Genomic DNA, 12,810 nt, shown 5'->3' with positions numbered 1-12,810 from the left:
GGGTTGCGATCCGTTGCCGGACACGGAAAAAAGACAAAAGACAAAAAAAAAAAAAAGAAAACAAACCCAATTTAAAAATGGGTAAAATATTTAAACAGACATGTCACCAAAGAAGATATATGAATGGCTAATGAGCCAATGAAAAGATATTTAACATCATTAATTGTTAGGGAAATGTAAATTAAAACCACAACGATATTCAAAATATATCAGATTCTGAAAAAGGGAAAACTATACAGACAGTAAAAAGATTGCCAGGGGTTGGGGGGAGGAAGGAATGAACTGGCAGAGCACAGAGGATCTTTAGGGCAGTGAAACTATTCTGTATGATATTATAATGGTGAACACATGTCATCATACATTTGAAAAACCCATAGCAAGTAAACACCAAGAGTAAACCCTAAAGTAAACCATGCACTTTGCGTGGTAATGATGTGTCAGCGTAGGTTCATTTATGGAAACAAATGTACCACCCTGGTGCGGAATAATGACAGTGGGGGAGGCTATGTGTACATGGGGACACTGGGTATATGGGAGCTCTGTACTTTCTGCTTAATTTTGCTCTGAACCTAAAACAATCTACAAAAAACTAATGTCTACTTCTGATATGTCGAAATATATATATGACCTTCATGCTCTTCCCTTTCCTGGCATAAGAGTCCTACAGTCCTTGGAACCTTCAAAGTGGTAAGTGTCTTTCTGCATGTTAATGAGTTGACTGATAGCTGGCAGTCCCTAGGTAGCTTCAGGATGGAGACTGGTCACAGGAAAGACCAAGGCAGGACTAGAACGCTGGGACTTTCAGCCTCATCCCTCAACTTCCTGGGAGAGGAGAGGAGCTGAAGGTTTAAGTCGATCACCAATGGCCAATGATATATGATCAATCATGCCTATGTAATGAAGCCCCATAAAAACCCAAAGGACAGTGTTTAGAGAGCTTCCAGAGAGCTGAACGCAGGGAGGTTCCTGGAGGGTGTGGAAGCATCAGCATTGGACATGGGGCTCAGCCTTGGGAACTGAGCACTTAATCTATGGGATCTGATACTATCTCTAGGTAGATAGTGTCAGAATTGAATTGAAGGACACCCAGCTAGTGTCTGATGTAGAACTGATTTCTTGCTTTCTGGTGAGGAGAAATCCCCACACATCTAGTGTCAGAAGTATATGTTAGAGTACAGTGGGAAAAACACGGTTTGTTTTTTCTGCACACAAAAGAAAAACCTCAGTGAGATACCACTTACACCCACTAGGATTGCTATAAGCAAAAAGATAATACAATTGTTGGTCAAGAGAAGGAAAAACCAAAACCTTTCTACAGTGTTAGAAGGAACATAAAATGGTATGGCCACTTCGGAAAACAGTTTGGCAGTTGCTTAAAAGTTAAACATAGAATTACCATACAACCCAGCAATTCATTCACTCCTATTTATCCACCCAAGAGAAATAAAATCATTGACACCCAAGATGCATATGTGGATGTTCATAGCAGTGTTATTTAAAACAGCCTAAAAATGGAAACAACCCAAATGTCTATCAAATGGTAAATGGGTAAAGAAAAGGTAGTACAGTATACCCATACGATTGAATAATATCCAGTTATAAATTACTTATAGCTGCTAAAACTTTTTTGATCATGAGCCTCAAAACATGATGCAGAACAAAGGATGCAAAACACTACATATTCTGATTCTTATATGAAATGTCCAGATAAGACAAATCTATAAAAGCTGAAAATAGATTAGTTGTAGGAACAGAGAGTGACAGCAAATGGGCACTTCTGTTTGGGGTGATGGAAATGTTCTGTAATTAATTGTGGTGTTTGTTGCAGAACTCTGTAATTTACTAAATATTATTGAATTTTATACTTAAATGAATTTTGTGGTATAAAAACTATGTATCAATTAAGCTATACCAAAAACTATATGAAGTAACAGTATAAACAGGACATTAAAAATAGAGTTTCATATGAAAAACAGATTAGAGTTGAAAATGGGAGTGCAAAAGGAAAAGAGAGAGTATTATATTGATTTTTGTAAAAAGCGGTGTAAAATGAATTGGCCTTTTACACTACATACCCGTGTAACTGAAAAAAAATAAAATGTAATGAATTTTATCTAGAAACGTTTAATTAGCAACGAACTTCAGGCTATCACTTACTGTGCAAATTCTCTTTTTGGGTTTCAGTATAATATCATAACATTAACAAATAATGTCACAGCTGGAATAAATTTGCAGTGATTGCCTATTTCTCATCAAAACAATACAATAATTAATGTGTCAAAATATAACCTTCTAAACTAAGGAAAAGTCTTCCTTACTTTCATTTTGAAAACACTAGTACATACCAGAATCCTCTGTGGGTTCAGTTTTCACTTTGATGGGGCCACAACTGAAAAGAAAAGAAAACCCTGATCAAGCTACACAATGGACGATAAATTTTTACAGTGATGAATTTCCTAACTACCCTGATTTGATCACCATACATTGTATACATGTATTGAAATATAACTCTGCTGGTGCTGACGGTCAGCTCTGTGCTCCATGAATATGCATAATCAATAATAAAAAAACCCTCTATACCCCATAAATATGTACAATCAATACATTCAATCAAAAAATTTTTAAAAAGCTATGCAATGGTGAAATCCAGTCACGCAGTATTCAAATGCACTACATCTCAAAGTATAAAATCACCCACCTGACCAAACTGAATGCAAAACTGACTTAACTTAGAATTTACATTTTCATTTCTTGTATAAACAAAAGATGTCAACTGAATTTCTTTAAGTTTAATCTATCTTTTGGGGAAAAAAGTACAACAAAACAATATAGAGTAGCCTATTAACTTTCAAATTCCACTTTATTATACAACTTTCCACTTCAGTGTGGTCAGTAACATCAGCTTTACCCAGAAAACAGTACTATTCAGAACTACCAGTTCAAAAAGTGCATTTTCACAAGATCTCCAAATGATTTAAATGAACATTAATCTTTGAAATCCGTGACATAAGGTCTTTTTATTTTTTTATTTTTTATTTTTTTATTTTATTTTATTTTTTTTAAAAAGATGACCGGTAAGGGGATCTCAACCCTTGACTTGGTGTTGTCAGCACCACGCTCAGCCAGTGAGCTAACCGGCCATCCCTATATGGGATCCGAACCCAGGGCCTTGGTGTTATCAGCAGCGCACTCTCCCGAGTGAGCCACGGGCCGGCCCCATAAGGTCTTTTTAATATGCTAATATCTCAATAATCTAAAAACTAAAATTCATGAGTTGTCAAAGTTCAATAGTACTAATGAAAAATTACATTTTACCTTCCGCCTTGGGATAGTATTGACCTTTCAGCATCTGTTACCATCACACGACCACCTATGTACAAAAAAAAAAATTAGATTTTCCCAACATTTCAAATATGACCAATATTTCCAAAGGCTTATATAGAGTAACTATGTGGGGTTTACAGCTCTGGGTTATACTAGAATAAGTACCGTATTAGGTGTAAAACAGTATACTTTGTTCTCCCCTACAAGAAAAATAAATACAGATAACAATCACTTAACACCTTTTCATCTCTCACCTATTGGTGCCGTCTTAATGAAAAAGCTCTATTTTTGTCAGTGAGACGAATACAGAAATATACCATTTTCTCTAGTAAGGTACAATAACAATCTAATGATATAAGAATGACAATATAGATTGTTATTAAGAATAGATCTTGGGGGCTGGCTGGTTAGCTCAGTGGGTCAGAGTGTGGTGTTATCAGCACCACACTCTTCCTTTTTTGTGTGTGTGACCAGTAAGGGGATCGTAACCCTTGGCTTGGTGTCACCTGCACCGCGCTCAGCCAGTGAGTACACCAGCCATCCCTATATAGGATCCGAACCCGCGGCCTTGGCGCAGCGCCACCCTCTCCGGAGTGAGCCACGGGTCGGCCCAGAGTGTGGTGTTATAACACCAAGGTCAAGGGTTCAGATCCCAGAACCCACCAGCTACAAAAAAAAAAACAGACCTGGCTCAGAAGAAGTGGAAAGGAGTGACTGCTAATAGGTATGGGGTTTCTTTTCAGGGTGATGTAAATATTCTAGAATTAGTAGTGATCACTGTACAACAAATGAATTGTATACTTTAAAATGGTGAACTTTGTGTTACATGAATTATACTTCAATTAAAAAAACTACAAAAAGGGCCGGCCCGGTGGCGCACTGCTACAGTGCGCCACTTGGGAGCGCGGTGGCGCTCCCGCCAAGGGTTCGGATCCCACATACAGACCGGTTAAAAAAAAAAAAAAAAAAAAAAAAAAAAAAAAAAACTACAAAAAGAAAAAAAAAAAAGACTGATTTCACCAAATGTTGATGAAGACATAGAACAACTGGAACTTTCATACACTGCTGGTGGAAATGTAAACTGGAACAATCACTTCTAAAACCAGCTTGGCAGTTTCTTAAAAAGTTAAACCTGCAACAACTACCAGATGATCCAGCCCTTCCAATTTTACGCATTTTCCCAGAAGAAATGAAAACATATGTCCAGATAAAGACCTGCATTTAAATATTCATAGCAGCTTTCTTTCTAATAGCCAAGAAATGTAAACAGCCCAAGTATTCATCACCAGATGAATGAGTAAATAAGTCGTGATGTTTCCATATCAAAATATAGATAAAAATGAAATAGAATACTACTCAGCAATAAAAAAGAATGAACTATTGATTCATAAAACAACGTAGATAAATTTCAAAATAAGAAGCCAGACAAAAAGAGTACATACAGGATGATTCCATTTACATAAAAATCCAGAAAATGCAAATGAGATCTACAGTGACAGCAAGATCAGTGGTTGCCTGGGGATGAAGCAGGCAAGAGAGAAGGGCAGAACTACACACGGGTGTGAGGAATGTTCGGGATGGTGAAGATGTTAATTATCTAGATAGTGATGATGGTTTCACACATCACAATGTATATGTGGGTCAAAACTAATCAAACTGTGCAATTTAAATGTGTAGTTTGGCTGGCCAGTTAGCTCATTTGGTTAGAGTATGGTGTTGTAACACCAAGGTCAAGGGTTCAAATCCCCAAACTGGCCAGCCACCAAAAATAAATAAATAAATGTAGTTTACTGTACGTCAATTATACCTCAATAAAGTTGCTATTTAAAAAAAAAAAAAAAAAAAAAAAAAAAAAAACCTGGAAAATAAAATCCCATTACAATGACAAGTTGTCAGTTATTCTTTGAGAGTTGGTATGGCAAAAAAAGCTGAATCATACAAACCCACCCAGTTGGGCCACTTATTATAAAACACCACATAGAACTATTCTTTAATAACCAGGCCCCGAGTATCAAAACAGGCTTCTAGAATAAAAATGTTATAACATATAAATGGCAGACTAGGCCAATATAAAATATTTCCAGAAAAAAAATATTCATAACAAAGGAAGTATGAATTTTCACCAAAAAATATGTGAGGTATGTTAATTAGACTGACCTGGCTATTCCATGGTGTATACGTATATCTTAGACTATAATAATGGTTGTAAAACTGTCCTTAAGTTTTTAAGACTGTAAACTTACTAAAAATAATTGAATTATATATCATTAAAAGGGGAGAATTTAATGGTGGTCAATTATGCCTAAATAAATCTACTAAAAAATTATCTTTTCACCATGGTGAGAGTAAAACAAAATGTGTGTATGCATATATTATTCTTTCATTTCATCCTTATGTTAAGAGATTTCCAATAATACTGGTTAATTACTGTCAAAAGTCTCAAACAAACTTGGTTCCAAAAGGTATCACTCTTTTATCATGTTTTCTCTTCAAATGGAATGGCTAGACTTCCCTAATGGAAGTCCCGTTGAAACCCTCCTCATCCTTCAAGTGCTCATCTGAATGCCCTCTTCCCCATAAAGTCCTCCCTGAACTATAAATGAATCCTACCTCCAATGAACTTCCATACCACTTTCTCTGAACCATTCTTACAGTATGGATGTTATGCTCTTGCCAAGGTCATTTTATGGACTTTACCTCTTCCATTAGACTACAAGCAAGACTACAAGCATACAGAAGCTTTAATGCTTATACACAGTTGTATATGCCCTCCCCAATCCCAGGCCCAACACTTTGTCTGTTCAAGAACATTAAGTAACCTAATCCTACTCATAATTACGGAGAATGAAGGCAGATCCAGTATACACATACACTGCAAACATAAAACCATCATAAAGCAAGTAGCTGAGCTGAAAATAAAACACAAGTCTACACACTTTTTCAGCTCAATGAACCTTTCTTGGTTTATATAAACATCATAATACTCCACTACAAAATATCTGACATCATATTCTCAAAGAAAATAAAAGAAAAACTATCGAAATGTATTAAAACCTGGCAAAACAGGTTTAGGAAGCCAGCCGTGTAAGCAAAACAATCACTTACCAAGGTGCTTCTTTGGCTCTAGGAAAGGTCTGCATGAAAACAAAACAAAAAACTATATATGAATACACAAAATTATTATAAAGCATAAATTTAAGTGACTTCTGCATTAAACAAGAATTTAAAAAATACATTAAAATAAGGTGAATATTCAACTTTATATGAATAAACTGTTGATGGGCAAGAAGGGAGAAAGCACTTCACCTCTTAATGATAAATGAAATCCCTGCTTTGTTCTCCAAAATCCATTTCAGGGTTGCAAGATCATAATTCTCAGGGTGTTTAAAGGTAACTCCTTCCGGAAGCCCCTGCACTACCACAGCCCCCTGGTCTCGTAGCATCTTCTCATATGGAATGGGTACCACTGTGGATTTGCCTAAAGCTTTCCCTGTGGGTGGTAGAAAGAGGATAAACATCATTAAATGCTAAGATTAAAACAGTAAATCATTATTAGTTTATTATGGCTTAATAAACGACATTCATGTTTTGTAATATCTGGTTTCAAAACTGCTTTGAAATACTGCAGGGTCCTACTCCTATGTTAGCAGAAATTCTAAACCTGAAACAGATCCAAAGGGTCAAAATGAAAAGGATATAAAACATCTTACTTTAAAATCTACACAAAAGGAAAGGAACAATGGCCGATTTCTTGCACAAATTATTCTTTCTTTCAGACGCTCCCATCCTGATATAACACAATCTTGTCATATACAATTTGGCCTCAGAATTTGGCCTGACAAATCCAACTGTTACCATAAAATACCAGGAAATTTTTGGCTAATATTCTCATTGAAAATTTAGCAGATAAGCACAACATTCCTTCACAACTGGGTGTAGTCTGTCAGCCTGTGTGTATCAGGCAGCAAGCCACACTGAAGCTAGAAATCCCACTCCAAAGACCTGAATTTTACCTATAATCCCACTATACAACCTAGATCCTCCTCCTTTGTTTTCTTAGAAGAGCTTTAGGTCTTACCATGTGATTGGATTAACAAAAAGTAGTTTTGTAGGGGATTGGAGAGTTTAGCATTTCAAAAATGAAAAGCTCTAATAGCTACATGTGTTTCTGGGTTCCTTCAGAAATGGAAGTGGAGAGTACAGTGGGGTTGTTCCTAACGTTAACTGAATATTTGGGAATTAATCCATTCAATTTGTGAAGATGTGTTATATGATTGTTAAGTCAACTATGTAATCAACCCTTCAGAAAACTCAATTATATAATGTATCTTTCATAAAATTAAAGTTTATTGCTTTTACCATAGCAAAAGCAGAAATAGTCCTCAACTGTTTTTCTGAGTGTTTCAATTTCTACAGCATCTACACTCATCCGATTCGCCGGGGTTGTAGATTTCATTTTATGCATCTCTGCAGCCTTTTCTTCTTCTTCAACACCTGTAAAATAATCAATAATATAAAAGACCAATATCCCATTATCTAAATATTTGGCTTTTAGCAAGCATCTATTTTTCTGTATTTTAACATTTATGATTTGTTATAAAAACGGAAAGGAAAAGGATTAAGGGGGAATTTTATTTTATTTTATTTTTCTGACTGGTAAGGGGATCGCAACCCTCGGCTTGGGGTCGTTCGCACTGCGCTCAGCCAGTGAGCGCAGCGGCCATCCCTATATAGGATCCCAACCCGTGGCCTCGCGCTACCAGCATCACACTCTCCCGAATGAGCCATGGGGCCGACCCAAGGGGGAATTTTAAAAATAAAAACCTAGGACTGGCAGTTAGCGCATTTTGTTAGAGCATGGTGCTAATAACACCAAGGTGAAGGGTTCGAATCACCTTACCGGCCAGCCACGAAAAACATAATTAAAAACCTAAAAGACACAAATGACTAGAAAGTAATATGAAATGGCTACCATCTCTGAAATAAGTGTAGCTATATTTAAAGATACTACAAATTAGTTGCTAGCAGTTTTTAAAAGGAAATGAGTATTTATCAGCTACAAATTTAAATATCACCACAAAAAAAATTCTAGGCTTGCAAAGTCCAACACAATAACCACTAGACATATGTGACAACTGAAATGTGGCCAGTACAAATTAAGATGTGTTGTAAATGTACAAATACACACTGTACTTTAAAGACCTAACACGAAAAGTAGACTTAACATCCCATTAATAATTTTTATACTGATTACATGTTGCAATAACATTTTAGATATATTAGACTAAACTATTACCACTAAAATTTTACTTGTTTCTCTTTACTTCTCTTTAATGTCATAACTAGAAAATTCTAAATTATATGATTGACTCACACTGTATTTATTTATATTGGATAGCACTTTTCTAAACCCCAAAAAAGGGCTTAGAATTCTTCCAAAGAATTCTAAATCTGACTAATAAACCGATTACATTTCAGAAAACCACTATTGCTCCTTATCTGCAAAATAATTTACAAAAACAAATACCAGGTACTTATGAATTATATTATTAGTTATGAAAACAAAGTGCAAATACCAGTGGGCAGGGGCTACAACGTGCAACTGAGGACAATTCCCCTACTGCTTGTTCTAACCACTGGAGAAGCACACAAGCAAGGCAGTATAGGGAAGAGGAACATAAACACAGCTGCCAGTGGGATTATAGTATTCATGGGACAGATGGCAGCTGATATACACATAATCAAAACAACATTATTAGTATAAAGAAATATACAAACATAATCAAGGTTTTAAAATTTCTCAAAATGATACGAAATACCGACAAAATTTTTAAATAGATTACTACTATAAAAGCTTAAAAGATTATAGCTAGTGAGGAAAAATAAAATAAAATGGTGTAGAAAAGATACGGATTTTTTCCAGCAGCCGGCCAATACAGGAATCCGAACCTTCAACCTTGGTCGTCAGCACCACGCTCTAACCAAGTGAGGTAACTGGCCAGTCACATCAGATATGTTTTTTTAAAAGGAATAAAAATGCAACTGGGAATTGAAATTAATGAATTAACAAAACTGTTTTTATTTACTCATAAGCTACCTGACTTACACCTTGAACTGGATCTAACTCAACAATGGAAATTTCAGTTTATATCTTAGAGACATATCTAACACCCCATCTTTTGTGTTCCCTTTCCACACTTAAATAATGCTGTTTCACTAAGGAAATATAAAACCTATTAACAGGTTTAGGTTAAACACAAGATACAAAAACTGTGGTACTGTAAAGGCCACAAGTATTAAACATCCCATAGTAAATTTTTCTACTGTTTGTTTCAATATCAAAAAGCTCGCCAATACCCTTGAACAGATGATTACAAAACTCACTGAAGACTCTGATAAATTATTCCACTGAGGGAGATGCGGAGACCTGCTTAACTGTATCATGCTTAAACAAACTCATTTGCACAGAGAAAGACTTTGTTTTCAACACACCAAATATCTGTCAAGAAGAGAACTGCTTATCTAAATAAGAACTTTAATCCAAAAGTTCTCTATCTTCTGTAAATGTCTTCTACCAATCCGGAGTAATGCGAAGCAGGGAACACAGTACAATAAACATTTTCCATTTTTCTTAAACTCTTTACCCTTACATATCACCATTTCAGTGATTCATTTTGAGCATTTTGAAATATCTCTATAAACACCAGAAAACCTTTCTTAGTATAAATCTCACTCTGCTTTAGAAGAAAATATGACATGTCTCACCTATAAATATTTAGGTTTAAAATTCACGAAATACAAAAGATAAAAATGCAATGCTTACAGTATTTTACGAAATCTTTTTGAAAATCCTTTCTGGTATTGACAAAAGCACGTCCTCTTTCGGTTCCAACAACAAACACATCTGTTTCATATACTGCAATGCAGGCCACTTCTGCCTTGGACTTGGCCAGTTCTTTACACTACAATACAAATAAATATTATGTTACATACAGATGTTTAAAAGTTCCATTTCTGCTGGATGAATTAAAAATCTAACACTTAAAACTGTCTTAATAATAATCCGGAACCAGGTGAAGTTCCTGTATCTGGCCTTAAATATATACAGAAGAGAGTCCCCTATTGTTTTTAAGGTACCGCTCATCCTAAATAGTTCTTTGCCTGATTTTAAACAAAAGAAACCAAAAAATTTATAGGAAAAAAAGCAGAAATCCCTTGTAATCTATAATAAGTGAAATTCCTCAGGAAATAGACTCAGATTTGTGCACAGACTTGCTGGGGAGTTCTGGAAATAACAACATCTGTGAGGCATGAGAGAGGGCAGACTGGGCAGAGGGAGAGTTGAATGCTGATGCAGCTGCACCAGAGCAGCTCAGGAGCTGGGGAGGCCCTCCCCAGGGAAGGGGTGACACCTTGCGCAAGTTGGCTGACACTCACAGCAGCTGGGGGAATTAGTTACATCAGTCCTGAAAGGGGGTCTGAAAACACACCACAACATCCACTACAGAATTATACCTACAGAAGTATTTCCCTATGTATACACAACTGTAATCACATTTAGGTAAGTATACTTACTACTTATTGACTTTTACTATGTACTGTGTATTCCTATGAGATTAAATATTCTTTGAAAACTTTAGAGTATATAATATTCCATGTTATGGATGTACCACAATTCACTGAGTGCTAACATTATTGAAAAGGTTGGTGAATGCAATGTTCCCTCCTAAAAATAGCACTACAGGGCCGAGCCGTGGCGCACTTGGGAGAGTGCGGCGCTGGGAGCACGGCGGCTTCGGATCCTATATAGGGATGGCCGGTGCGATGCGCTCACTGGCTGAGCACGGTGCGGCCGGTCACAAAAAGGACAAAAAAAAAAAAAAAAAAAAAGCACTACAGCAATAATCTGGCAACAAATATTATGTGCATCTTGAATGACTTTATCAAAAGAGAGATGTGAAACAGTTGTAAAAGAAAACTTTGAAAATAATTATTTTCAGGGTTCTAAAAACCTACTGAAATTCACTTTAAGAAGGTTTACAATATCCTAACAAATGTTTCTATGCAAGATTTCCAGAAACCTTTAAAAAGGGTATCTTAATATCATAATCAATACTCCATCAATTGATATTAAAATTAAAAAGCATTATACCATAATTCCTGAAAATTATCATGTCCTTTGCCCATTTTTCTACTGTTAGTGTATTTCCCTATTGATCCATAAAAGCACCTCACTGATTTTAGGCATAGAAAAGCTGTTTATGAAATTAAGTAATATTTTGTTCTGGTTTTTAAATTTGTCTTCATAAAACTATTTTTACTCATCTAGAATTTCACCTGGCATATGATGAACATATGGCCCTTTTTTTTCTTAATTCTGCCAAATAGCCTATTTTCTCAGTATCATTTGTTGAAAAATATAGCTTTCCTCTGTTTGTTTTTGATTTGTACAATAACCACCTTTTAATCTCTTAAATGGAAATTACTTCTGCATAACATTGCTTTAAAATGTTCTCTTGAACAAATAATTCTACAGCTACTGAGACAATCAGAAATCTTGAACTATAATAAAGCCATAGTAGAGAACTTCTAGAGGGCGCTAACTACTGTAATTTCTTTACAACACATTTATATGACATACGCTGCAGCTGCTCACCTGTAAGAAACTATTATTTACTTACCTTGTGATAAATGAGGGTGCATTCTTGCTGCACTATCCACACTTAGCTGGACAACCCTGTCACCAAAGGCAGTATTTACGAAACAGCAAGGCAAGATTCATGTACTATCCAAGGATTAGATCAAAGAAATCTATGTACCAAGGAAAGGATGAAGCTGACCTTGGTTTCTTTAGCACTCTGGCAAGCCAAGAAAGAACTCGGTACTTTATACACCTATGATTACACTTCATAATATACGACTAGGAACATGAGGAGAGAGACTCTTACTCCCGCTAGGGAGGAGGAAACAAAAGCTAAGAATAAGGAAATGACCATGCCAAAGATGAGAAAACTATAAAGAAATTCTGAGGAAGAGAATGGGTCTTATGTGACCCTATGTTCACATAAGAGAACAGTATTTAAGAAAATTATTTTAAGGGCCGGGCCCATGGCGCACTCGGGAGAGTGCGGCGCTGGCCGCCGTAGGTTCGGATCCTATATAGGGATGACCAGTGCGCTCACAGCGCTCACTGGCTGAGCGCGGTTCGGCCGGTCTCAAAAAGGACAGAAAAAAAAAAAGAAAAGAAAAGAAAATTATTTTAATATCAACAGGATAGCATTTAATCTCTACATTTTCATTTCACATTAACAGTCACAAATTTTGGCTGATTTTATGATCACAGAGCAGAAATAAGTGACATTCATAAAATAACAATATACAAACACTAACCATTCTAAAATTTCTGTAAGGAGATAATTTTATAAAATTCTAAAAACAGTAAAAATAAGAAAATGCCCTAATCGGGGGGGGGGGGGGGGGGGGGGG

General features: G+C 36.0%; 1 protein-coding gene across 5 annotated transcripts in view; it reads right to left on the bottom strand.

Annotated features, from left to right (window-relative positions):
- The window catches only part of GTF2I (general transcription factor IIi), a 78,672-nt gene that overhangs the window by 64,651 nt on the left and 1,211 nt on the right, over positions 1-12,810 (bottom strand). For all 5 annotated transcript variants that reach the window (XM_008570785.1, XM_008570787.1, XM_008570786.1 and 2 more), the window contains exons 2-7: positions 10,148-10,286; positions 7,684-7,818; positions 6,631-6,814; positions 6,430-6,458; positions 3,316-3,370; positions 2,346-2,389 (exon numbers count right to left, since the gene is read on the bottom strand). In XM_008570785.1, the coding sequence (XP_008569007.1) occupies positions 2,346-2,389; positions 3,316-3,370; positions 6,430-6,458; positions 6,631-6,814; positions 7,684-7,818; positions 10,148-10,286 (586 nt within the window). The remainder of the gene's footprint in view (positions 1-2,345; positions 2,390-3,315; positions 3,371-6,429; positions 6,459-6,630; positions 6,815-7,683; positions 7,819-10,147; positions 10,287-12,810) is intronic.

This window comes from Galeopterus variegatus, unplaced genomic scaffold (assembly GCF_000696425.1).
Source record: "Galeopterus variegatus unplaced genomic scaffold, G_variegatus-3.0.2 Scaffold631, whole genome shotgun sequence".
NCBI lineage: Eukaryota > Metazoa > Chordata > Mammalia > Dermoptera > Cynocephalidae > Galeopterus > Galeopterus variegatus.
Note: the sequence above shows the minus strand (reverse complement) of the source record. Positions and strands in the feature narration are given on the sequence as shown.